The sequence below is a fragment of the Mastacembelus armatus genome, chromosome 14 (assembly GCF_900324485.2).
Source record: "Mastacembelus armatus chromosome 14, fMasArm1.2, whole genome shotgun sequence".
Lineage (NCBI taxonomy): Eukaryota > Metazoa > Chordata > Actinopteri > Synbranchiformes > Mastacembelidae > Mastacembelus > Mastacembelus armatus.
The window spans coordinates 6,267,533-6,293,201 of record NC_046646.1 but is presented as its reverse complement, the minus strand read 5'-3'; the positions used below and the strand labels follow the sequence as shown (position 1 = coordinate 6,293,201).

At 40.7% G+C, this 25,669-nt stretch overlaps 4 protein-coding genes across 11 annotated transcripts in view; 1 reads left to right on the top strand and 3 right to left on the bottom strand.

Annotated features, from left to right (window-relative positions):
* Nucleotides 1-1,639, bottom strand: part of zzef1 (zinc finger, ZZ-type with EF hand domain 1) — a 30,593-nt gene extending 28,954 nt beyond the window's left edge. For 3 of the 6 annotated variants that reach the window (XM_026327499.2, XM_026327501.2, XM_026327503.2), the window contains exons 1-3: nt 1,120-1,639; nt 341-485; nt 27-221 (exon numbers count right to left, since the gene is read on the bottom strand). In XM_026327499.2, the coding sequence (XP_026183284.1) occupies nt 27-221; nt 341-485; nt 1,120-1,521 (742 nt within the window). In that variant the 5' untranslated portion in view covers nt 1,522-1,639. Of the gene's footprint in view, nt 1-26; nt 222-340; nt 486-1,119 lie in introns of those variants that run through there. The other 3 variants (XM_026327500.1, XM_026327502.1, XM_026327504.1) reach the window with 2 other exon arrangements.
* Nucleotides 1,640-1,699: 60 nt separating this feature from the next.
* On the top strand, nt 1,700-4,732 carry cyb5d2 (cytochrome b5 domain containing 2). 2 transcript variants are annotated; one of them, XM_026327506.2, is made up of 4 exons: nt 1,701-2,072; nt 2,261-2,401; nt 2,646-2,832; nt 2,959-4,732. In XM_026327506.2, exons 1-4 carry the CDS (start codon nt 1,817-1,819, stop codon nt 3,131-3,133), a joined length of 759 nt encoding a protein of 252 aa, XP_026183291.1. In that variant the 5' UTR covers nt 1,701-1,816; the 3' UTR covers nt 3,134-4,732. The 2 variants fall into 2 exon arrangements, with proteins under 2 accessions (XP_026183292.1, XP_026183291.1); XM_026327507.2 differs by lacking the exon at nt 2,261-2,401 and having other exon boundaries at nt 1,700-2,072.
* A 535-nt stretch (nt 4,733-5,267) lies between these two features.
* ankfy1 (ankyrin repeat and FYVE domain containing 1) lies at nt 5,268-17,701 on the bottom strand. Its single transcript, XM_026329067.1, has 25 exons — nt 17,665-17,701; nt 15,960-16,167; nt 15,593-15,711; nt 15,152-15,287; nt 14,880-15,003; nt 14,283-14,432; nt 14,012-14,177; nt 13,562-13,766; nt 13,388-13,456; nt 12,892-13,094; nt 12,706-12,803; nt 12,001-12,202; nt 11,701-11,799; nt 11,419-11,572; nt 10,800-10,968; nt 10,461-10,579; nt 10,113-10,269; nt 9,770-9,970; nt 9,499-9,675; nt 9,260-9,407; nt 8,484-8,574; nt 8,137-8,261; nt 7,886-8,032; nt 6,245-6,335; nt 5,268-6,126 (listed from the first exon to the last, which is right to left on the bottom strand). The coding sequence occupies exons 1-25, from the start codon at nt 17,672-17,674 to the stop codon at nt 5,994-5,996; spliced, it is 3,501 nt and encodes a 1,166-aa protein (XP_026184852.1). The 5' UTR covers nt 17,675-17,701; the 3' UTR covers nt 5,268-5,993.
* Nucleotides 17,702-19,026: 1,325 nt separating this feature from the next.
* ube2g1a (ubiquitin-conjugating enzyme E2G 1a (UBC7 homolog, yeast)) lies at nt 19,027-25,242 on the bottom strand. Of its 2 annotated transcripts, none has more exons than XM_026328759.1 (6): nt 25,002-25,242; nt 23,266-23,368; nt 23,006-23,103; nt 22,055-22,233; nt 21,742-21,861; nt 19,027-20,258 (listed from the first exon to the last, which is right to left on the bottom strand). In XM_026328759.1, the coding sequence occupies exons 1-5, from the start codon at nt 25,045-25,047 to the stop codon at nt 21,775-21,777; spliced, it is 513 nt and encodes a 170-aa protein (XP_026184544.1). In that variant the 5' UTR covers nt 25,048-25,242; the 3' UTR covers nt 19,027-20,258; nt 21,742-21,774. The 2 variants fall into 2 exon arrangements, with proteins under 2 accessions (XP_026184544.1, XP_026184543.1); XM_026328758.1 differs by having other exon boundaries at nt 21,824-21,861.
* Nucleotides 25,243-25,669: the final 427 nt, after the last annotated feature.

The following is a 25,669-nucleotide window of genomic DNA, read 5'->3' as shown; positions in this document are numbered from 1 at the left end:
ATGTTCATGCTAATCTCTGTGGTCACCTTTCTCCTTCTGCAAGAGGAACTCCAAGAAATCCTGGACCACGCTGGACCTCATGGTGCAGATGCTGTTGTAGCCCTCTAAGATGGGAAAGGGGATGGCACTGCTGGGAATACGATTCCTGTGTAAAAACTTCAGGATCTTAGACGCGTGTGCCCCTAACCGGTCTTTGGTCTTGGAGAAAATGTCAACAAAACCTGTGGAAAAAAAATACAACAAAGGAGGCGATGATGCTATTCTCCCTTCTACTTACTGACATTTCCTATCCAAATAAGGTTGACCTTGTTCATCCTGGTAAACAAATGAAATCTCATACCTGGGGTTAAGGAGCAAGCCTGTAGCTGTCTTATCACATGACTCAACTCTCCCTGTAGATTAGCTCCATTGGAGTTCTTCAGAGCAATGAGCATGCTCTCTACATCCACCACCCCATCCCCCTCTGCATCAAACTGTCCAAAGGCCTGAGGACAGAGGCAAAGCACACATTGTGACATCTCCTATACTGCCACAACCACTTCTATTCCTTCACACTGTCACAAAAACCAGTAAGTATATAACTCTTGAATGAATTAACAGGACTCCACATCCATTGCTTATACATTTATGCCTTGTTTATGCCTGGTTAACAAGTCATGTTTTGACTTGCACAGGCCGGTAGTAGCTCTACATCGGATGCTTACAGGGGTTGGACATATTTTTAAGGAAAACACTGTGGTGTGTAGTAGTGACAGCAAGGCAGTGGTGTTTCATGTCTACCCACACAAGACGAAGGCAGAGCAAAATACACATTCATTAGTCAAGCCCATTCATCTGCAACCTGTGGTGAAGCAACAAATGTCAGCAGTGTGTTGCTAGAAGAAGCCAAAGCTGGAACCTCAGTGACAATAAAGCTGACAAGCAGAGGTGACAGCACGACAGCTCATTTGCCTGGTTACACTGGATACTCTTAAGATTACCAAACACAGTGGAAGATACCTGCCCCTCCTGACCTCACTGGTCAGCCGTATTTACTAATCGCCCATCATCAATGGGCCTGACAGCAGCTCTGCCCTTCCAACTGGGACAACACACAGGTGTGTTTGTATGATTTGTTACCTCTTCACACTGATCTCTAGGGGCATCTCTGCTTTCCAACATCTCACAGAACTGTTCCACATTGACAGACTCTTCTCCTCGGTTTAACCGGTCCTCCAGCCACCGTACCAGGACACCCTCATTCCCTGCCAGGACAGACTCCTGAATGGCGACCCCTGAGTCGCTAATTCTGGCCGCCGCTTCTCTCAGTTTCACTTGCTCTAAGAGCACCGCGGGACTAGGTGGTCCACCGGTGGGCACGGGCAGGTTATTCGATCCCCTTCCGCTTCTCCCAGAAGCGGAGCCACCACCGCCGCCAGTGGCCGCAGAGGCCGGGCTGTCTTCCGCGAACCCGGGGTTTTCTGTTTCTATATCTTCCTCGTCGCCGCTGCCTCCACCGCAGCCGCTCTCTGTGTTCCCCATGTTTGCTTCACCGACTTAGGGTTCCTCCCAAAATCTCTGTGGCCCACTGGGTGTCAGTTTCGAGACGGTTGTGCCGGTCTGTACACAGACCTCTCTAATGTTACAGCTAGACGTTGGCCAGCTACTACCGCATTGACGTACTGTACGTCAGCTTGCCCGAGACGTGCCGTGCGTTATTAGTTTGCGCACGCGCTGTTGTGTTCGCGTTCACGGAAGCACCTGCGTTGTGAAGTGCTATACAATTAGAAATAACGTGATGTAAGTGCACACAGCAGCAAAGACCTGAACGAACAGTATGCTCGGTTATGTATTGGTGGCGTTTCTATCCATATCGTTGGCACTGTTGTTCGTTCCTCGCGAGTGGTCTCCTAAATTTGCAAGTGACCCAAGCCAGGAGACACCTGAGCGGCTCCTGAGCAGGAGCGACTTGTCACGGTACGACGGGGAGGACGGCAGCAGAGGCCTTTACCTGGCCATACTGGGGCACGTTTTTGATGTCCACAAGGGACACAAGCACTACGGACCTGGTGGTGCTTATCACTTTATGGCAGGTGATTTCCTACTGCTCATGCAGTGTCAGTCTTAATACTTGAGCTCTCAATGTAAGTTGGATGTATATGTTTTCATATTTAATTGTATGAACTTGATTAAACACCATCAGAAGTCCAGCAGTACTTACAAACCTTAATCAGGACCTTGAATTCCAGTGTATTAAATAATACTGGCACATAATCTTCAGGTAAAGATGCCTCACTGGCCTTCATAACAGGGGACTTCACAGAAAAAGGCCTGACAGATGATGTGTCCAGTCTGTCACCACTGCAGGTACTGGCCCTGTATGACTGGCTGGCCTTCTATCAGAGAGAGTACCAAAGTGTAGGTATGTGACGTTATCCTCGGGATCTTAATTTGAAACTTTTTTCATTGAAAGGATTTTCAAGGGGGTTTTCCAAAGACTAAACCTCCTCTCTAATTTTTATTCACCTGTCACAAGCTGGGATTTCAAACAGAAACATCCTGGGTTTCTTAGTGGGTGTCTGAGGTTTTAAATATAATTACTGACCAAAATGTTTCACATTTCTTCATGTTAATGGAAAACCACCATCTCCCATACTGAATTTCAGGGTTCTTAATAGGCCGGTTCTACAGTGAGACAGGGCAGCCCACACAGGCACTGTTGCAGGTCAGAGCATCACTAGCGGAAGGTCGAAGGATCAAGACCCAGTCTGAGGCTGAGAGCCAGCGCTTCCCGGCCTGCAACTCAGAGTGGAGTACCACCAAGGGAGGAAGAGTCTGGTGCTCCACTAAAAGGTAGTTCTGGCCTAATCAAATATCAACAGCCCTACAGGGCATATGAATGCCATGTTGTAATGTATTGCTTTCCTGTAATAGAGTGGCTTACACTAGCAGACAATGATTTTTTTTTTTTCTTTTTAGTGGTGGAGTTGTACGAGAGTGGGCAGGAGTACCACGGAAGCTCTTCTCACCAGGATCCAGTGGTGCTCGATGTGTCTGTGTTGCAGACCCATCTGCAGCAGAGGAAGACCCCAACCTGCAGCAATACAAAGGGTGTCCTCCACATGCTGAGTCATGCTCTGTTGGAGGGAGCTAGTTTTTTTTTAAGCAAAAGTAGTAAAACAAACACACCTTTGCTCATGAAACGAAACAATGAACTATTTCATAAGAGAATAAACTCAATGCATTTGTTTTCGATGACCTTTATGTAAAGTTGTCCTCCCTTTTTCTAAAAGGATACACCAGGAAGAGACAGGCTAGATGTCTGAGCATACATATACGATACACTGTGCATAAAAGATTAAACAATGTGCATAAAAGATTAACAGAGGCAAGATTTAGGTTTGTCACAATGACAAGCACAAACTGCATTAAAGTACAAAACAGTTGTAGTGGTCAAAAATATCACACATTTATCTGTACAATTTAACAATACTTAAAGAGGCCCCACTACCCGGCCATCCCTCATCTCCACATTTTCCCCATTATTGGAAATGTCACGTGATCTTGATAAAGTGCACCTATCAGGCTTAGAAATCTAGAAGCATTAACTGATGGGTCAAGACAACTTGACTTGAGGCAACATTGTGGGGACCATGATCACAACTTCCTGCAGGTATCTCCTGGCAGGTTCAAAAATGGAATGTAGTCATTTGGTGACTAATTTTCAGATATGAGTTTTGACTATGATCATGACACATAAAGGCTACCAATTAAAAGACATGCATAACAGGTATTTTCTGAAGAGGAGGACTGAGAATTAGGTTTCAAGAAGCTAATTTGCATTCATCTTATGATAAAGGATTTCTCAAATTCCATTTGGCATTTAAAAAAGATTTCCATTTAATTTGGCGGATCATTCGGAAAAGAGGCTTGTTTAAAAAAAGAAAGTTGTCTTCTCTTTAAATTCTAATCTGTCCCACTTCATCCATTCAATAGAGAAAGGGGTGACAGGAGTAAAAGACTAAGACCACTGTAGAACAGTCTTTGTAGATGTAGTCATCTAGGGGCATTTTACACTTTTATTTTGCTTATGGTTGACAGCATGGTCAGCTCTTATATTAATGTATTTACTTTGTGGTAGCGATTTTATGTCTATAGGCAGGTCACATAGCATGAAGGCTGCTAATGGTGAAATAACCTATCAGAGAACAGGAAAACCCACAACAGTGATCTGCTTACCAATGAACTGAAATGATTTGTAGAGCAGCGGTTGCCTGCTTGTCATAATCAAAGCTAATCAGTACAAATATCACTGATTAACCCTCTACAGCACAGCGTAGGGTTTATGTCAGGTTTTATGAAGAACTTTTTATTTTGCATGTTCAGAAACTCAGTTTTTTTATTGCCTCGGCAACATTATGCAATAAGGGGTACTTCTTGAGGGACACTTTGGTAACAGTGTGTTTGAATGTAATCGTATATTATTTCCTGTATTTGTTCACAAAACTAGTTTGAATGCAGTATTTTTATTCCTATTGAATTTTACGTCTTAAGACATTTTGACAGAAAAATGGACATAAGATTGTTCTACGGGACGACAGAACAGGAGCAGCCTGTTAGGGAAATCCCATCTGATAGTGAGGACAGTGACATAGATGGAGAGAAAGGTTTGAGCAGAACAGAAAAATAGGGTTTTAATTATATAAAGCACATAGCATAGTTGTATTTCCCAACAGTATGAGAAAAGGAAGAAGCAGGGACCCATGGTTCCCATTCCAAATCAGGATGTCCATTTGGACAATAATTCACACCGGCAACAATGTGTGACAAGGGAAGATGCAGGGTTCCTGGGTGCACAGGAACACCAAAGTGTATAAAATGTAATGTGCACCTGTTTCACAGCACAGAAGAACTGTTTGAAGTTTCACAGAGTGTCAGCAATGTCTCACAACATGAGAATCAATATGACATGACACTGGACAATACAAGCTTAAGTCTGTATCAGGTCATATATGTAATATGTTGCAAGTGTTTGTCAATTCGGGCAGTGTGATGGCTTAGTGGTTAACACTGTTGCCTCACAGCACAAAGGGCCCACGTTGGCAACCCTGTCCGGGACCTTTCTGTGTGGAGTCTGCATGTTCTCTCTGTGCTTGTGTGGGTTTTCTCCAGGTACTCTGGTTTCCTCCCACAGTCCAAAAACATGTATGTCAGGTTGATTGGTGACTCTAAATTGCCCATAGGAGTGAGTGTGAGTGTGTGAGGTTGTTTGTCTCTATGTGGCCCTGTGATGGACTGGGGACCTGTCCAGGGTGTACCCCTGTCTTTCACCCAAAGAGAGCTGAAATAGGCTCCAGTAGATCCCCATGACCCTAATTAGAAATAAGCAGGTATAAATAATGGATGGATGCATGATTTTCAGTTCTTTCGTAATTTGTTAACATTTTTGGAAGATTTTCTAATGTTTTTATTGCTCTGTAACAGTTGTCTTATGATGGATGAATTCATAATTTTCTCAGTTGTTTTGTACCATTGTTGCACAATGTTGCCCCTATGCAATAAAAAAAAAATCTTGTAGTGGGTGGTCTGAAACATAAAAACAAAATGTTTTGGCAATAAAATGGCCCAAAATGAATCAGTAAATGATGTTTTGATGATGAATGAATGGTGAATAATTTTCAACATGTACCATCAAAATGTGTGCTGTAGAGGGTTAACACAGTCCAGCTGTCACCAAGCTGGAAAGCTGCATATATCCACTTTAAGATATTTTAACAGATTAAAACAGAAACAAAATCACAATGCTTCACTTTCTATTTCACATGTCCCTCTAGAACATTAATAATTTTTCTTAGACTGGAGTAGTATAAAAGTGATGGTCCATAACTGTCTGGGTATCTCTGATTAATATGTCCTGCTACTGACGTCCCTTCTCCTGGTGTGCCTGAATGACTGTGCCAAGGTGGGCCTAGTGTGGCCAGTGTCAGAGGATGGAGGATCTTGAGGCCACTGCATTACGATACCCCGCCCAGAGTTAGTACATCAAAGCAGATGTCACACACCCTCACGGGCTTGTTCAAGTCGAACTTGATGATGGGTATCTCCTTTATAGAGCACTTGTGGCACAGCAGGCGTCCACAGTGGCGGCTGGAGTTAACAGTCAGTGAGGAGAGACAGGTTTAATAATACAAGATGACACAAAATGAGAACATAAGTAAAATTAAGTATAAACTTTACACATTATTTAAAAAGTCATGCAACTAACCAGTGATGTTTCCGTGTTGTAACACCAAACTTGGCAGCACATTCATAGCAGTTAGACCCATCACACCAAGGGGGTTCTTTGGAAAGCATATCTAAACAAATGAAGGGGAAGAAAAAAAAAAAAGCCTCAGTTACCTAGCTATTAAGCCAGAGATCAACATGAGTCAAATACGCAAGAGCACAGCAATAAACCTGGGCATGTTCATTGAGTTAAACATACATGTACAGGTTTTATTTCAGTAATTCAAAAAAGTGAAACACACAGATTTGTTACAGACTGATATATTCCAAGAGTTTGTTTCTTTTAATTTTGATTATTGCAACTTACAGCTAACGAAAACCCCAAATTCAGCATCTCAGAAAATGTGAATATTACTTAAGACTTACTGATTTTTAACACAGAAGTGTTGGACTACTGGAAAGTATGAACATGTACAGAACTCAATAGGTCAGGGCTCCTTTTGCATGAATTACTGCAGCAATGTGGCGAGGCATGGAGGCGATCAGTCTGTGGCACTGCTGAGATGTTATGGAAGCCCAGGCTGCTTTGATAATGGCCTTCAGCTCTTCTGTGTTGTTGGGTCTGGTGTCTCACATCTTCCTCTTCACAATGCCCTATAGATTCTCTATGCAGTTTAGGTCAGGCGAGTTTGCTGGACAATCAAGCACAGGGATACCATGGCCCTTAAACCAGGCATTAGTACTTTTGGCAATGTGGGCAAGTGCCAAGTCCTGCTGGAAAATGAAATCAGCATCTCCATAAAGCAGGTCAGCAGAGGAAAGTGAAGTGCTCTAAAACTTCCTGCTAGGCGGTTGCGCTGACCTTGGACCTGATAGAACACAGGGGACCAACACCAGCAGATGACATGGCTCCTCCAACCACCACTGACTATGGAAACTTTACACTGGACCTCAAACAACTTGGATTCTGTGCATCTCTTTCTCCAGACTCTGGGACCTTGATTTCCAAATGAAAGGCAAAATTTACTTTCATCTGAAAAGAGGACTTTGGACCACTGAGCAACAGTCCAGTCCTTTTTGTCTGTAGCCCAGGTAAGATGCCTCTGATGTCTCTGGTTCAAGAGTGGCTTGACACAAAAAATGCGACAGTCGTTGCCCATGTCCTGGACATGTCTGTGCATGGTGGCTCTTGAAGCAGTGACTCCAACTGCAGTCCAGACCTTGTGAATCTCCCCCAAATTGTTGAATGGGCTTTGTTTCACAACCCTCTCAAGGCTGCAGTTATCCCTGTTGCTTGAGCACCTTTGAGGGTGTCAATGATTGTCTTCTGGACAACTGTCAAGTCAGCAGTCTCCCCCATCATTGTGTGGCCTACTGAACCACACAGAGACTATTTAAAGGCACAGGAAACCTTTGTAGGTGTTTTGAGTAAATTAGCTGATCAGAGTGTGAAACCACAATATTTAAATTTTCTGAGATGCTGAATTTTGGGTTTTCATTAGTTGTAAGTTATAAAATTCAAAATTAAAAGAAACACTTAAAATATACCAGTTTGTGTGTAATGAATCTATATATGAGTTTCACTTTTTGAATTGAATTACTGAAATAAATCAACTTTTTGATGATAGTCGAATTTATTGAGATGCACCGGTATAATTACAGATACAGCATAAAAACTTACCTAGAAGGCGGAAGAGCAACTGTTTGGTTGCAACTTGGTAGTTGAAAATGTTGATGCCCTGATTATTATTGATGCCCAGTCGAGCCCCAGCTCTCACAATGGCACGGCACAGGTTTGCATTTCCCTTCATGTAGGCCAAGAGAAGAACTGCAGTAAAATATAGAACACAGTCAGTCTATCACAAGTGGACTCCTGGTATTACTTCGGCAAGTATATACTCTTAATGGAAATAACTAAGTCAACTGCAATACCTGTGTTTCCTTCATTATCTGGTTTGTCGAGTGGGTATTCAGGCATACACTCCAGGAACAACTCAAAAATGGCAGCGGCATTCTCTTTTCCATAGTGGCCTAGTATGTGCATTGGGGATTGACCCCTAAGAAGATATAAGACAGGTAAGAAGATGCTATAACTTACAGAAGCTCATTGGTTACATTAAAATATTTCTAGTATTTTAGTTGTTATATGAATGTAACTAATTTTATTCCCATGTCTGCATTCTGTTAAGTTACAATGTTGTGCTGCAGTGACATAAAGTCCCAAGTTTCATCAGTTTGATTATCCGGAAAGGTCTGACTGTAAAAGAAAATTAGCACACCTGAGATTGAAGGCCTCAGCATCAATGTTTGACTCTGTGAGAAGGGTTCTGACGTTGTTAAGGCGGCCCTGCATCACAGCCAGATGCAGCGCTTGTGAGATGGCAAGAAGAACAGAAAAGATAAAATGTTATTCAACGGAAGACAAGGCAGCTGAACAAAGCAATATCTATAGATAATATCAATAAATAATATAAATCTTGAGGTACTGGTGAAGTAACTAATAATATGAACATCAATACAGCTCAACACATATAGTGTGATGTTGTTAAATACAATATACACAGAACATAGCCAGTTCTCACTGTTTTGCAAACAACGGATAAATACACAAACAGCAGTACTGTGGGCCCTTATTTGAGTAGCTAAACTAAAATGTGACAGCTGGTGTCTTAGTGAAAGCTGTTTAAACACTTTAGAAACAGGAGTTGCTATTCCTCTGGTCATTTCTAACATTTAAAACTAAAATGTACAATATAAACTAACTTGCTTTTTTGCTTAGCTGTGTATTGACAATAAGTTAATAACAATCCTAACAATGAAACTGAACCATATTGCAATGCTTATCTGGAAACACTATAAATTGGTAGTTGGAAGGCAACCCACTTTATGATGGCCAACATTTAATGTCTCAATTGTTCTGTTCACTCAACAACAATAAAAGCAAACAGAGACTTGCATCAGTGTTTGTACACTGAAGATGTCATGATTTGACTATCATTTGTTTAATTGAAGAATTGCGAATAATAAATTAAAAATATTACATAATGTAAGGTACCATTATTTCCATTCTCGTCCTCAGCAGCAAAGTCTACTCCATTCTCCAGCAGCACAGAACAAATAGTGGCCAGGTCCTGTTGGGCAGCCAAATGTAGTGCTGTCTGCCTGTGTTTGGTCAGCTCATTTACTTTGGCTCCTGCGAGCAGCTGAAAGCAGAAATATGCTCAATAGAAACAGGATCAAATGCACCACTTATTGAATAACTCTTGGCACGAACAGTGAAGGCAGACTTTCTACCAGGTTGCGGACAATGATCTCGGATCCAGCCTGGACAGCCAGGTGTAAAGGGGTGAGTTTGGCCGCATCCTGAACCCTGGAGTTGACATTAGCTTGGACACTGATGAGGAACAAGACACTTTCGATGTCCGAATTTTGCACAGCCACATGTAGAAAATTACGCCCCTTGTTGTCGACCTGGACAGAAACATGCAGTCAGGGGATATTAATGTATTTTTCTTGGGGCAACCATGACCCTGAAAATTAAGACCAGCTGAAGCATCTGCGATACCTGTTCAGCAGCACCTGGCTCCCTCTTGAGGATAGCCTCTGCTGCCTTATTGTTCTTGTGTGTCATAGCACAGGCAAAGGGGGTCATTCCTTGACGGTCGCGAATGTTGAGACGAATGTCTGGATGGGAAATGAGGAGCTGTATAATGACATTGTGCTGGTTGCTAATGGCAGCATGAATTGGAGCTCTGCCCTCTGCATCCTGACAAATTGACAGAGGATTAAACGGTTAGAGAAAGAATGTTTACAACAGACATAGTAATCTCTCATTTGCTTCATGCTGTGCTAGCAGAAACCATTATAACTGCAGTAAAAAGTGGAACCTCTGATGGGATTGGACTGACCTGTGCGTTAACATTAGCTCCAAACTCTAGAAGGCACTGCACCACCTCCTCCAATCCCCAACTACTTGCCAGGTGGAGGGGCGTTTGTCCGTCTCTGGCTTCTTCATCTCCTTCCCCATTAGGGCCTGGCCGCCTGGGGCTGTTTACATCACACCCACTACAGACGCACAACACAGACAGTAATGAAGACACATATAGTCACAATGCACCTAGTAAATCAAACTTAAAACAAACCGCTTGCCAGTTTTGCTTTGATTATATATGTTTAGGAAAATGTTTATTTGGCAAAACTTCATAAAGACTCAGGAGTCTCTGTAAAATATGTATCCATGGCTATAGATTGCAGACCTGCGGATGAGGAAGCAAGCAGAAACCTCGTTATTCTCATCAACAGCTCTGTGCAGGAGGGTCTGCAGGCAGCCAGAGGGCCCTGTGCTCCAACAAGTTGCATCACAGCCATGGCGGACCTACGTGGTACAAACGGAAGACCAACCTTCAAAATGCACGTAAATATGTATAACAATAATAATAATAATAATAATAATTTAAAAAATTGTTTTCCCCCATTTTGGATACAGAATTCCTTTTTGATATTCCTTTTTCATTAACAATTATAATTATCCTTGAGGTTTCATCTCATTTAGATATAATTTTAAATTAAATACACTGTATATGTATTTAACTCACTAGTGTTGATGCGATGTCTTCCAGCCCGTTCTCAAGGGCCAACCACAATGGCGGGTCCCCTTTCTCATCCACCACAGACATATCAGCTCCTCTTGTGCAAATGGCATCTACCACCAGGGGCAGCTGGTTGCTGATGGCCAACTGTAATGCTGTTTGTCCTTCCTCAGTCCTGGCAGAGGAGGACAAAAAAAAAAAAAAAACACAGAAGATTCCTCAGCTTTGGCAAGAGCCAAGTCCCCTCAAACTCTTAACTGGAAACTTCCTAATACTTGAGATTAATTTGTCAACAATGATGGTACAATTAAGTGAAGGCACTGCACCACATAATGCCACATAATGCTGATTACAATATTTCACTCAAAACTACTGTATTTTGTGTCCAGTCTTAGGTTGTGATATGTTATCATTGCAAATTCAAATGTCACTGATTGCAACTCAAATAACAGACAAACCAATAACGAACAGCAGTGACCAGAGCTTGTGTATGCTGAACGTCCATAATTCCCTCATTTTCTACTAGCCCTGTACTGTCTACTAACTTATAAAAATGTATAACATATTTAAATGAATCATTCTATAAAACCTTAACAGCAACACTGCATCATAATCCAGGCATTACCTAACATTGATGTCTGCCTGATGTTCAAGAAGAAAGAGGGCACTCTTGCTGTCCTGTCTTTGGATGGCCATGTGAAGTAGTGTTTGTCCATTAGACATGGTGTCATTGATAGACGCCCCTGAGCCCAGCAGCTGTGCTGCTATGATGTGCATACCTGGCAGGGACAGGAACAGACCCACGTCATATCCACAGATCACCATGCAAACGTGCAACAATGTTTACTGTGTGGAAGATCACTTTGATCATGGAGAATCAACTGTATTATAAGACACTGCTATGTACCTGTCCAGAGAGCCAAGCCCAGCACTGTCTGGTCCATGGAGTCTTTGAGACTAAAGTCTGGAATAATCTGGAAGTTGTTGGTAGCATGAAGTGCATTGGCTGAAAAACATTTAGGGAGAAATGTGTGGATGAATTATGGGCTGCTCAGGGACATCAGATACAACGTGTAGTGCAGTAAAGCAGATATAGCACAACACACATGCCACATACAGTTCTGTTACGGCCATCCAAATGTATCAAATGAAGACAAAAAAAACAAAAAAAAAAACAAAAAAAACAAAAAAAAAAAAACATGCAGACCTTTTTGCTCAAGGATAACAGAGACCACATCTGGATGGTTGTGAGCAATGGCCATGTGGAGTGGGGTCTGCAAAGCCACACCAAGAGTGTCTTCAGGCAGAGCCTTTTGGGTCTGCAGGTTGGGATTGGCCCCCTGCTGAAGAAGCTCTGCTGTCAAACTTGCAAGGCCACAGCAACATGCTGTATGAAGTGGGCTCTCACCCTGGAAGAAAGCAATGGGAATAAAATTTGTATTAGTAACACAATGAACTTAATCTTCTGATTTAAGCACAACGTATTTTGACCCATCTTATAGTTCTGTAGATGTAAGGATTCAGTTAGACTTGCACCATAATTTTGACTGTAATTCACTGCATGTTACCAATGCACAGCTGTCACACTTGTCATGCATTGTATGAAGACAAAGGTTTGAAAAATAAAACATAAATGAATGCTGAATGACAAGGATGACAATGTAGATTTGCAATGCTGCTGTTTTTTTACCCATGAATACAAGGGGTAAAAACAGAGAACATTTTTATCTGAGTTCACATCTTTGACAGCAATGAGACAATTTTGATAAACTATCATTTTCTGACCTTAAAAAAAAAAAAAAAAAAAAAAAAAAAAAAAGCCAAATTAGGCTGGGAACACCATAAGTGTCTGACATACTACAGGTCTAAACCTAAGTAACTGCCTGTTAATGCTACTGAAGTTCATACACACCAGTGTGTTAACATGGTTGACCTTTGCTCCATGAGTAGCTAGGAAAAGTGCAGCAGCCTCATTGCCTGCTCGAGCAGCTCTCTGCATTAGACAGTTCTCTACAAATGAAGCAAAACCAAGATAAAAATGTGTTAAAGGTATAAGCACCAGTCCATTTAGAAAGCCAATACTCTGAAGTGAGTTTACCTGTTGTAGTGTCAGGTGCATCAGGGTTGCTTCCTCTCTGGATAAGCCGCGCAGCAAAACTGTTCTCATCAAATGAGGTGCCATTCACGACTGGTGCATCATCTTCAAATGGGTTTACTGAGGGGTCTGAAGACACAGTGATGTACTGCAGGGCCAGCCACAGAGTTGTGCTGCCCTCGTGGTCTTTGAGTTCCAGATCAAGCCTATCAAGATGGACAGGTTACATGCAGGATTATTTCTGAAGGTAAAGTGATGAGCAAATGACATGTGTAATTAAAATAAATAGCAATAAAAGGGTTGCAAATTAAAATGTATTAAATTTATCAGCTGTGATGTATACTGTTTTTAATGACACAGCCCATGGGGGTAAATTGTGTTTTTGGTGTCTACTCTTTGTCAGCACAACTTGCTTTTTTCAAAAAGGAAATAAGAAAGAATTGTACATTATCCAGTTAGCTAGCTCAATACTTTCATGTGAAGGCACAACGTAACTCACTGTTTGCACTGTAGGAGCTGGCTGAACACTGGCTCATTCCCTGATGCCACAGCTTCATGCAACGGAGTTCTAAAAACAACAAAATGAAAAAGTGAAATACAGTCATCCTTCCCTTGTGAGCCAGTTGACCACCTCTGCAGTCAAAGCTCATGAGCCCAGAGACCTGTGACCTACCTGCCCTTGCTGTTCTGCATGTTGGGGTTGGCTCCAGTCTTCAGCAGAGCCTCTGCTATCCGTGCCATGCTGCCCATCACTTCTGTAGAGTGTTTCTTGGGACTGAAAGAACAGACCAGGTGAAGTGGCGTCTCCACGGCCCCCACTGTGGCTGCATTCACCTGAGCTGAGTGGCGAATCAGGAAGATGGAGGCAAACTCATCACCTGCAAGGAGAGGATGAAAGATATTAACTTCGAAAAATCACCACACAAACAGTCTTTACAAGAAAATCCTTGACAATGGTAGAGAAACATTTGATTTAAATTGTTTATTGAAAAGTTTTATCAAATGGATATCTTGGCAGGTAGACTTTTTAAGTCAACAGCAGAGCCAAAAGTTAACATCATACAAAGCTTCTAAAGAACCACATGCACAGGTGACTAAAAGTACTTGAACAGTGACTGCACACCTCTTTGGATGGCCTTGTGCAGGAGGCTCCAGCCACTCTGGTCCACCATATCCACATCGGCTTTGTTGTTAACCAGAGTGGTGGCAATGCTTTCCAGTTTACGAGAGAGTGCCAGGTCTAGTGCCAGGTCACCATTGTTGTCCAGTTCATTTAGCTTGCTAGGTAGCTGAAAACAAGACAAACCTGTTTATAGCACAATGGCAAACATTTATTATACCCCATTGCTAACACTGTAATAAATGAGAAAAGGCACTAGTTGAGCAGTTAATACCTGCGAGTCCATTTCAATGAGATAGAGAAAGACCACATCTTCTCGCTCAACTTTGATGGCTTTGTGAAGAGGATATTCGGTTTTAGATTTGATCATCTTGTACAGAAGTTGGGCACTCATGGTGCTGAAATCTTCTTTTCTCAGATCATCCTAAAAAATGAGAGTCAGCAAAACACAACAAGTGTCAATGACAAGTATGAACTGGCCTGAGATGCAAAATTTTGTGTTACCTAGTCTATAGTCTACTATTTGCTAAAAACAGAAAGCTCAAAATAATAAAAACATCTTGGAAGACTTAAGTAGAAGAATTCTTGTTTTCACAAATAAAAATAAAACAACTGATCTGTCAAAAATGAGTAAACTAACCCAGAGAGAAACAGAGGTTCAAGTGACAGGTGGTTGATGGATTCAGAAGTGACTGATAACTAAGATATGTGCAATATAAAGCAAGCTAATATGGTTTGGTAATACATGATGGAAAAACATAATAAAAATCAATTCAACTGTTCATCTCTCCAATACACATTTTCAAACACACACAAACACTCCTTAAGCTCCCCAGATGGAATCATACATAAACTGTTCGAAGGTACTCACCCAGTGACTGGCTATGATCTCCCCACAGTAGTTCATCAGGGTGGTGGCATTCAGCTCCTCTGCTGTCTGGTAGAAGCGAATGCAGTTCCTGACATTTACTGAGGACATCACACCTTTTTCACATCTGTCCCAGTAGGAAAGCACATGCACTTTCAGTCTGTTAAGTCACATATGCTGCACTAACAAATGTGATGCAACAGTAATGTTGCCACCAACAGCTATTAGTGTTCAAGTACAGCCTGCACACAAAGAGGCAGTATATGCGTCCAGACCTCTCTCTGAGCAGCTGAAGCTGGAAGCGGTTGGCCAGCTTCATCAGGTCAATAAGGAAGGCCTCATCCTCACTGAGTTCCAACTCATCTGTGTACGCCCAGCGCAACATTGCCATGGCAACCTCAGGCTTGCAATCTGGGAATCAATCAGGGATTTACACAGAATGATCAATTACAAGCCTGCTGGAAGTCTGACTGATGACAGATTAATAATTTCAGTCTCTGCAAACACTGGACTCAACAATTTAAACCAATCCAAAATAACAGGCATTTAATACATTATCTTAAAATACTGGGATCCCTATACAAAAAGATGTATTTGCACATTCTTTCACATTTGGACTTTGACAATCTGCATAAACCGCTGCTTTATACATTTAATACACCATTATGATCTAAGCTTCTCCTTGAACCCAGTAATGTCACAACAGGGTTGCTCACCAGACAGGTCCAGCTCAGAGGTGGAGGCCAGGCTGGCCAGACTCCAGACATCACTGCGGGCAGCCAACACAAACTTATGGGCACTGAGCTTTTGTCCGGCAACTTTCACTTTTAGATCACTGCAAAACCGACACAATCATCCTTGAGAAACCAAGCATATTATGAATATTTTACGTCTTCAATCATTCTGCTAACTACCAACAAAAGAGTACCTGCTATACTGCCTAAAAGATGACTTCATATCATCTGGCTTTCAGATGTTTATTGGACAAGCTCATCAACTGCAACAGTGTAGCAGCATTTTCAGGACTGTCAGATAAAATCTCAAAACAAACTTGTACACATCTATATGAACCACAATCCTCACCTGTACTGTTCCTGCTGGTAGAGGTCAGCCACAATGTCCAGCAGACGACTGATAAAGGTGTCTGCAGCTGCAGGGGTGGAGGAGCCTTGGACAGAAACCTGAGCAGCAAGCACGGCGCAGCGTCTCTCTGTGTCAGCCAGCTTCTGCTGCATCTTCACATACTCCTGCCTGAGCAGGGCCAGGTGCTTCTGCAACTTGGCCACCTCCTCTGTCCCACATCAAGGTAAAGGAGACAGGCAGGGGACAAAACAAGATGCAGGGATGCAAAAAGCTGGTTAGAAATACCTATTTTTGTACACAGGTTAGAGGAAGACTTGTTGAAAGAGTTTTCAAATTAGGGTAACAAGAAGTTCCAAAGCAAAATGAAAAATGTGACTTTCATTTGTTTTTAAAAATGCATTCACATGCGTGAAAAGTAAAAGTTCTGAACATTAAAAATTGATGGCATAGTCTAAATGAGAGGTTTTGTATGAGCAAACCTTTCCCCTTCCCCTAGAAGTAAAATTCACTTCATGTTACAACACAAACTCATGTCTCAGCCAAGAGTGCACAGAGTTTCCCTGAGGCCCATTTCCTTCCTTAAAGTCAGTAAAGTTTAAGTGTAGAAGGAATGCTGAGATGGCACGTTACTTTGTCCTCCCTCATAAACCGTTACTGGCACAACTACTAGTCATGAGGAACAGAAAGGGGGTGTTTCTGAAAACCACCTGATCAGCTCAGCACAGGAAGGGTGGTGTGCTGTAGCAGCAGCTTAGGACTAACTGCCCAGATACTGGTCAAGTTCTTAGAATAAACCCCACTATCTTTTGCAGGCTTTAGCAGGCATTACGAATTAATCTGCAAAGCAAACCTTTATGTCAAGCTTTGGAAAATGTAGTCTAAGACAATTCTACACATGAATAGACTGTCATCCATCAAGAAGCATACACAATAAAAACAAAACATGTGTCTTTTCTTTATCATGCAACTTCTCCAACCAAGTGAAGGCTCAGGCAATATATTCCTCCTCCTCAACAGAATCAGGCAGGAGCAGGTGCTCTGTGGTTTCATGATGGTAAGCAGATTGCCCTTTAGGACAGCACACACTCCCTTATGTCTAGGCCAAATACAGACCATGCTCTTGGCCATGGCACTTTTACAGGTGGTACCGATGACACCTGACAAGGACTACATCTAAGGTGTCTCGTAAGACCTCTCGTTCCGAATTAGCTAACCCTCTCTTTAAGAGAAGTCAAATAAAGATGTTTGAAATCAATTTTATCGTGAACCAAATACCGACCGTTAAGACACCGTTAACTGAACCTGCAGCAATGGAAACAGATTCATCCACGGCGATGGCATTTAGCTTAAACACGGAGACCGACACGATCTGTCAACGCTGTAAGATAATATACGTGTTTTCTTTACGTTGCAAACAAGGAGCTTTGCTAAACAAATTGTGTTCCCCGCAGCCCAACCCAGCAATACCGCCTGCCCGGTTCGGCTAACTCGCTATAAAATTCAGCTAGCAACATCAATAGGAGCTAACGACTGGCAAACTGAGTGTGACAAGAAAGACAGGGTCGTGGCGTTTCGCATTTAAACCTCTTAACAATGTACGGTTTGTTGTTGCCAAGACCCTAGTTGACTCATAGCGACAGTTCAACGCATATACAAGTATTAAAGGGAGTGTACCAAACAGTAAAAAAAAAAATCTTTCTCATACCTTCCGCCATGTTGCTCAGCGTTAGCTCTGTGGCCCGTCTCTGTATCGCGATATGACGATGAAGCATAGTAGGCGGTGCCGCTGCGTTCAAGTACTTATCACGAACACATTCATTTAAATTTCACCAGATCCGAATTGCTATTCCTGCATTGGATTAATTACACAATTGTGCACGATTTTATACCTCTGGTTTAATTCAAAGCAGCATTGAGGCTGATTACTGTCTAAAGGTGAAACGAGTTGACTTGAGGCGGTATGAGGGTTAGGGTTTGTAGCTTAGTCCTAATTTATAAACGGCCGTCAAATGTTTGTTGCATTCAAGTGCTCCTGGTAAACTCCCTTTCTAAGATGCAAAGTCGAACTAATGGACCAGGTAGCCTATATTTAGTAAACAGTGAATTCTACAGACACTAAAGTTCACAGTCAATTCAATCCAAGTCCCTATATAAATAATGCAATACAATCAATGCAAAGAAGACACATATGTTACAATCTGTATGCGGGATTTCATGTACAAATATTTTGTCAGAAGCTCGACAGCAACCAAAACAAATGGTGCTCAAATTAATACTCTGAGTATTTAAGAAGCTGAACATGAAGCATTAGGCAGACAGACTGATAATATGCAATGCTGTCATCATTTCTAGTTTACATATATATGTATGAAAAATATTGTCCACTGATTAAAATCCTCAGCAAATTCTACATATCCCTGATTTCTGCAAATGTATTTAGTTCAAAGTATTGAGAGTTAGAAGCATTAATCCCATTGTTTGTCATGTTCAGACAGTCCTGTCTTACCTAATGTTTTATCAGGGCCACTTGGCAAGTTTTGGAGACTAAATATTACGTACTTGAGCAGACAGCAAAATAAAGGATAATTGCACAGGTCTCAGTTTGTATAACAATGACAATGCTAAAACTATACAAGTTGACAGTAATGTACTTGCAGAGAGGCAAGCCTGGACAGGAGAAACAGTATGTTTACACACCTAACTGACTCTGTGAACCATAACTAAAATTATATTTTGTACACAGTTGATTTGCCATAATGGTACAATAACTGTTAATCCAAATATTATGTGGCTATGCGGCTTGTCCACCAAAGCGATTCATTTAATAACTCCAACCCAAAAGGAACTAATAAACACAAATACTGACTAGCAGAGTTTATAAAAGATTAGGATAGGATGCTACATGTTCTTTGCACAATCCCCTATAATCAACCAGATTAAAAACACAATTTTATCACATGTGTAATGAAAATACTTCCTGCGTTCATGTGAGGCTTCTGTTGTCTGTCATTCACAATGTGTAATTCATGTTGTATCCAAAATGCACTGAATTAAATACACAAGTAAATACTGAAAAAAGTCATTTTTAGAAGAGTTCACTACAGGTGACAGGTTTCAATAACATGAAAAATATACATCAGTATTTTTTCTTTGTACATTAGGCAAAACTGCAATAGTTCAAAGAGCAGAATAATCATGAGACTGTGGATCAGGGCAGAACATGACAAAACCAAATGGGGTCACACATTGTTTAAACAAACAAACATTTGTGAAAAAAATCCTAGAAACATCCAGCAAGAAAGCATACCAAAATAAAGATAAAGCATGCATAACAATTCCTACCAAGGACAACACAGAAGAGGAAAAGAGAGGCTACTAAAAGAACAGAAGATTAGGGATGAGGCCCTCAAATTGTTTCAGGATATCAAAAATTAACATGTGTACACTTCATACTAGGGGAGTTATTGCTACACCAAACTGTTACCAATAGCCTAATTATACAGATTCCCGGTGTACTGGCTATTAAATAAATTCATACATAGGTGGTACACAAATTCTCCATCTTTTTTCAACATTAACACTTGCACTTGCAAGCAATGCAGGGTGAAGTGGCCAAGTGTTTTATTAGGAGGCACTTTTGAAAAAAAATAAAAATAAAATTCAGCATGCATAAAAATTAAGGGGTATGTTGCCTTTCTAAAGCCAACTGAGCAGGAAGGTAAGACTTATAGCTGATAAAGTTAATATTCAGGTACAATGTTGAGTTCTGAGAACAGCAGTGTATTCTAATATGGCGGTATTCCTCGAAAAACCAGTCACGTCATTGATGTTTCACTTGAATCAATCTCTTCAGAGGTGACACTCTTCCAAACAGAATCACACCTGTCTTTCTTAGACCTCTTCATAAAACAATTTAAAGAGAACCAATAGATCCTGGAGTTGAAAGAGGGAAAATGGGGAAAAAAAAAAAAAAACAACCTATCTGACCAGCACTCTTCATTTGGTCTAAGTGTCTTGACCGATGGAAAGGGAGCTTATATATATTATCCAGTTTAGTCTGTGCTATATACATGTTTTTACAATTTCTTCCTGAATGTTTAAGCAGTTCATAGACTTGAAAAATGTTTTAACATCTTCCGGGTTTTTTTTTTTTTTTCCGAGTTGGCACTTGGTAGTCACTTTTATGTTATATTGCAGCCTACAGTAGCCAGTCTGTTCCTGCGAAAATAAAGGATGACAAGCCTGGCAACAAGGTGGAAGAGTGCAGGAAACAGTGCCATGTTGATATCAATTGGAGACCTGTGGGAAAGCACAACAAATAACAGGAAGAAAAATTATTAGGATGAACCAAGAACAAGAACACTAAGTTCACACAGACATACAGGAAATTGGCTGAATTTTGCCTACCAGCAATCTGTAGTTCTGGGGGTGCGTTGTGTTGAACTTTAATTTTAAACACTCTGCTCTGACAGGACTGTTGTTTTACCATATTATGTACTCCTTCATCCCGACTGCCATCAGGTTTTAGAACACCTTAGACAACGGCCGATGACAACTGCTTACTCTCAATACTGACTGACTAATTAACTACAAGACTGAATTTCCCTTAAGGGATGAATAAAATTTATCTTATCTTAAACTTATTTCACATGGAGGAATAGTAAACAATAATATGCTTTTGTTTCCTGTTGAATCAAAATGACCTGATTGGCTCTCACCTTACTATCAACACATTGGGTCAGAGGATATTTGCAAAAAGGTGGTACATTCCTTAACTGCCCTCTGCAATGTAGCTCGGTACTTTTTGAATCTGTTACAGACTGTGGGACATGCAGGCCTGTAAAGCTAGGCCTCACCTCACAATAAATGTCAGGTGTTGCTGGCGTAGCCTTTCAAATCCATATTTGTGAACATAACAACTTGCAACTTTAACAACACGCACAAATATTGGATGATAACAAGGCCAAAAAAAGATCTGCAGCATGTTACACCAGCTGCATATGTCAGTCTGACACTTATTCAGTTGCTGCATGGGGTCACATGACAGTGTTAGATGGCTGCTTCAACTAACACAAACACTAGCATCTGGGTGGACAGTTACAGTGTGACAAAATTCATTTCCAAAGGTGAATATCACCTAATTGATATCTGATTTAATAGAAAGATACATGGACTCCCAAATGCCAAAAACCAAAGACTGGTATGTTATGCATTATACTGGAAGAGTCCAATAATACTTGAACATTGAGAATTTGGTAATGGATCAGGATATGCTAAGGTCTCAGTTTATTACTTATACCTAGCTAACACCTGTGGTGCATTTACACATATATAAATTTATGTAAAGAACAACGCGAGTGTCAGCCAGCCAAGAGCCAACCGCAGTTATCTTAATTCAGAAGCATAAAAGCAAAGCTGTTTACTGCTACACTCCACTCCATAATGTGTAGTAACTCTAATCTAATGGAGAAGATTGTCACAATCTCCAGTTTCCCAGTTCTTTATGACATTGTCTTGAATGAGTTATCAGACATAAAAAGAACAACATGTGAGAAACAAATTGCCTGCAGTGTTGATGTGTCAGAGGACGCATCAGAAAACTGACCTGTCCAATCTACAGGACTATCAGTTTACGCTGGATTAGTTTTTCCTAGGGGTACGTAATAAAATGTAATTTACATTTAGAGTCCAATACATTTTACTTAAATCCCCCTGGTGGAACAGGAAGCCATTTCTGAACAGCCAATGGTAATTTTAAAAGGGTTAAAGCAGGAATACTTGCCCTGAAAACATGAAACTAGATCCTTGCTAAATATCACTCAAATGCAGTCTCTTGGCTTTTTCGTACACAACGGGCAACTTTCCTTTTGAATGCTCCATGTCTGTCCTCCCTCCACTCTTTCTGTAGAGAGGGGAAAAAAGGTTGAGACAATTTAGTTGCTGAGTCTTTCTAGTGTACTGCATATCTCCCTTTTAATTGCCATAATTACAATATACATTTAGGCACAAGGTGACCATATGTTGTTTTAAACAGAAAAGCACACCAATTTTACTCAAATACCATTTCTAATAAACTTTTTAGCAGGTTAACTTACTGCAGCATCCACATTGGCTGGCGAGTCACCATTTGGGTCTGCCAACATAGAGATAACACTAATCATGATGGTTTCCACTGTGTGAATAGGCAGCCAGCGCTCCTCTGGTTTCTCATAGCCATACTTGTCCTCCCCAGGCTCGTGCAAAATAGAAATACATACATCTCCATTCTTGTCAACTGGAGAAAAAGCATATAGAAGACAATTGATTACAGTTTCCTTCGAATGGCTGTTAATGTTTGTTTTTAATATTTATTTAAATATGATATTTAACCAACCAACTACCTAATTGATGATACCAAACAAGATCTGCCTCCAATTTGAGTCAATATTTAGCAGGGGTACCTTTGTGAGTAGTTGTATCCTTCACACAGACTGATCCACATAGAGTATGTGGATCAGCCTGAATTAGCTTGACACACCTGGAAAATACAGTTGCCTGGACTAACATCTGGATTTTGATTTGGCCACACCAGGCTGACCTTATTTTAAATCTACACATGCATAACCTAATGTATTTGCATTTCATTAACTTAGTAAAGCTATAAAATATTTTTTAAATAACTACCTGTCTTAATTGTGGTTACAAACAAAACAGTATAGCAGCATTACACAAATTCAGTTACTTCTTTAAATTCTACAACTAATATGCAAAAACTCTAACGGGACCCTACCTTTTTCACAGCAGTATTTATACTATATTAAGAAACCAAATCACTCAGCAAAAACGGAAAAAAAGCATTAGACTGTTAAGACAGTTTGTAATACATTAACATGTTATAGGGAATGTTGACTAGAGTATAATTTATATCCAACCTAAAGGTACTCAACCTCAAGTTGACATCTTATTTAATAAGCAACATTTAACAAAAAAAAAAAAAAAAAAAAGATCCTCAACATTTCCTAAACTGAACACTAACATTATTCTATGTGTGCTACATATTTACCTACCATTGGGGTGCCAAATATCAGTGATAAATTTCATTTTAGGTGGCCTAAGAGGGTAATCTTTGGGAAATGTCAGATGAGCTTTAAACACACCACCTTCACTGTGAATAAAAACACAGCAGGAAGAAAAATCAAAAAACAGGTAAATATTAAACACATTTTTATTAAAAATAAAAGTTTAAGAACATCTTGAATAATATTGTCAGAAGCACAGACAGTAACACTCTTCTTATATATCCTACACAAGATGTTGATAGACTTACTACAGTGTGTCTGGAGGACCAATGATAAGGACTTCCCATCTGTAGAGATCATTATCTTCAATCAGGCCTGCTGAAAATCCCTCCACTGGGTTTTTGTTCAGCTCTAGACATAAAAACAGAATCAAATCATTTTCTGAAACCACATACCACTCTAATAGTTCAGGGGGCAACCAGAGATAGTTCACATTGTAACACCTAAGTCGCAAAATGTCGCAATCATTGAATATTTACATACCTACATTACGGTTATGAATTTTATTGTCTTTCCTGGGATTTTGCTGGAATTATTGGATAATTTCCCCATAATATGCCACATTTCTTGAAAACAGAAATAATAACTGTAACCAAATGTAGATCAATTACAGATGTATCAACTCCAACATTTAGAGATTAAGTTAGGCAGTTCAAAGTGGTCACAAGTATGTTGTAGTTTAGTAGTTTAAAGTTTTTGCACAGTAACTGAATTTGGGAATTCTCCAGAAACGACTGTATGGCTGTCTATATCTTAATGCGTATGTGATATAATATTATCCAACTTCTAAATACTGCCTGTCATTTGTTTATTGGACAACCTTGGCAGAGATGCACTGTATGATAAGAATTAGTCTTAGTCAGTTAGTATACAAACTGGTACTCTAGCTTTCTGCAGATTAATTTGTGACCAAGATTCTAGACATCAACCTCTGTGTTACAAGGGAAGTCTGATAATTACTTTACAATTTTCAAACACCACTGCCATAGATCAAAACTTAAAAGGGGCCTAGATTTGGCTCCACTAATTTCTGACTTTAAAATCTGTTAAGTTCATGTGCACAACGAGTTTGGGAATGCAATTTTTTTATTTTATTAAGTCTGTAAGAAATTCTAGAATAGATCATCTAACATTTCTGACATCAGGTAAATTAGATGAGTGATCTCAATGAAGTCCCACTCTATCCAGGTTCATTTACCAACACTACGGATATAATGTGTGGTAAAGTACAATAAAAACCTGAACATTTTGCATATGGCTTTTAAAATCTTTACCAAAACCTAAAATGCAACATTAGTGCTACAAAACCGAACCGCCATTCAGCGCCTCGTTGACTCAGCTGCTTTTGGACAGTGGCTAATATTAGGGTAGCTAAAAATAAATCGCCGCTGACTGCTAAAATAGCGAACAGAGGTAATGAGAGATTAAGACTAGCTTGCTATCTTAACCTAGCGTGTTGAGGCTAACAACAGTGACAGCAGCTAACGTTAGCCTACAGATGAGGAGAGCTCACGGAATATGTTTAAGACTTAGTGTGGGCAAAGAGGGTCAACTACTGAAAGGTTACTTTGACATGTGAATACAAAAAGCAACTACCATCGTGTTTTTTTCGCGTAGCTAGTAAACACTGAGTCAAAAAAAGCACAACACAACGTGTGGTGTGGGTTCATATAAATGTAAACACATCTAACCAGTCGAGCCAGCTAGTGGCTAATGCTAAGCTAACGGCTTTTAACGTCAGTTAGCTCGACAGTAGAAAGTCACTGTGACAGCGGCTTTTGACTGGAACCAGTAAACACACACCTAAATTATCCCACTGTCCCGGCACACTGAGTGCCGTTATTTGTCAAGAGCTGAAATATTTATCCACATGCACCGCTATAATGCCCACGCAGTTTGTTTCCACGGGACCATAACGTTCGTGTGGAAGGTTCAAGAAAGCACCGCGACCCCCCGTCAGCCCGGTACCAGCCCGGTGACTTACCTGCCAGCTGTCTCCTGAGTAACAGTGCTGACTGAGGCTCTGTCATAGTTCAGCCAATGTAATGTGATGTGTGCAATACTTCAAGGTAACAGCGTGAATAAAACGTTCACCACACAGTACACCGTCCCCTCTACTTTCCGTTTAGCATTTTCGTCATTCTTCTTCGCAGCCTTGTCCTTCTCCTTCTCCTTCTCCTGCTGCTACAGCTACTACAGCTACTGCAGCTACTGCTGCTTCTTCTTCTTCGCTCAGGTTTCACAGCAGCAGACATCCCTGTTGAGCCACTACTGCCATCTCTCGGATCTCTCCACCAAGCGTTGGATTTAAGGGGGCTTGAGCTGGTTTTAGACAGGTTAGTTTTGCCCTACTGATGATTTGTTGTTGCAATAAATCCTGCCCTCTACACGAAAAATACATGTGAAGTCAAATAACATAAGGATCTCATACCTTGACCATGATCTGTTTTTAGTTCTCTGGTTACATTGTTCATCAAACTAGTCAGATGCTTTCCTGTAATGTGCAGGGCACTGGTGCTGTTGACATGACCATTTCCAATTCTTAATCAGACCATTATATCTTCTTAACATATTTTAAGTTTCTCTGCAGACATCTCACTGTAAGGCAAGGCAAGTTTATTTATATAGCACAATTCATACACAAAGCAATTC

Excerpts from the sequence above, each read along its gene's own strand:
- cyb5d2 (XM_026327506.2), top strand. The coding sequence starts at position 1,817 with ATGCTCGGTTATGTATTGGTGGCGTTTCTATCCATATCGTTGGCACTG. Across the intron at positions 2,402-2,645 it reads GAGAGAGTACCAAAGTGTAG|GGTTCTTAATAGGCCGGTTC; the intron begins GTATGTGACGTT and ends ACTGAATTTCAG. Across the intron at positions 2,833-2,958 it reads GTCTGGTGCTCCACTAAAAG|TGGTGGAGTTGTACGAGAGT; the intron begins GTAGTTCTGGCC and ends TTTTCTTTTTAG.
- ankfy1 (XM_026329067.1), bottom strand. Across the intron at positions 9,408-9,498 it reads AGATCATTGTCCGCAACCTG|CTGCTCGCAGGAGCCAAAGT; the intron begins GTAGAAAGTCTG and ends TTCTGCTTTCAG. Across the intron at positions 6,127-6,244 it reads ACAACACGGAAACATCACTG|CCGCCACTGTGGACGCCTGC; the intron begins GTTAGTTGCATG and ends TGTTAACTCCAG.
- ube2g1a (XM_026328758.1), bottom strand. The coding sequence starts at position 25,047 with ATGACAGAGCCTCAGTCAGCACTGTTACTCAGGAGACAGCTGGCAG. Across the intron at positions 22,234-23,005 it reads TGATATTTGGCACCCCAATG|TTGACAAGAATGGAGATGTA; the intron begins GTAGGTAAATAT and ends CTTTTTCTCCAG. Across the intron at positions 21,862-22,054 it reads CAGCCAATGTGGATGCTGCA|AAAGAGTGGAGGGAGGACAG; the intron begins GTAAGTTAACCT and ends CCCTCTCTACAG.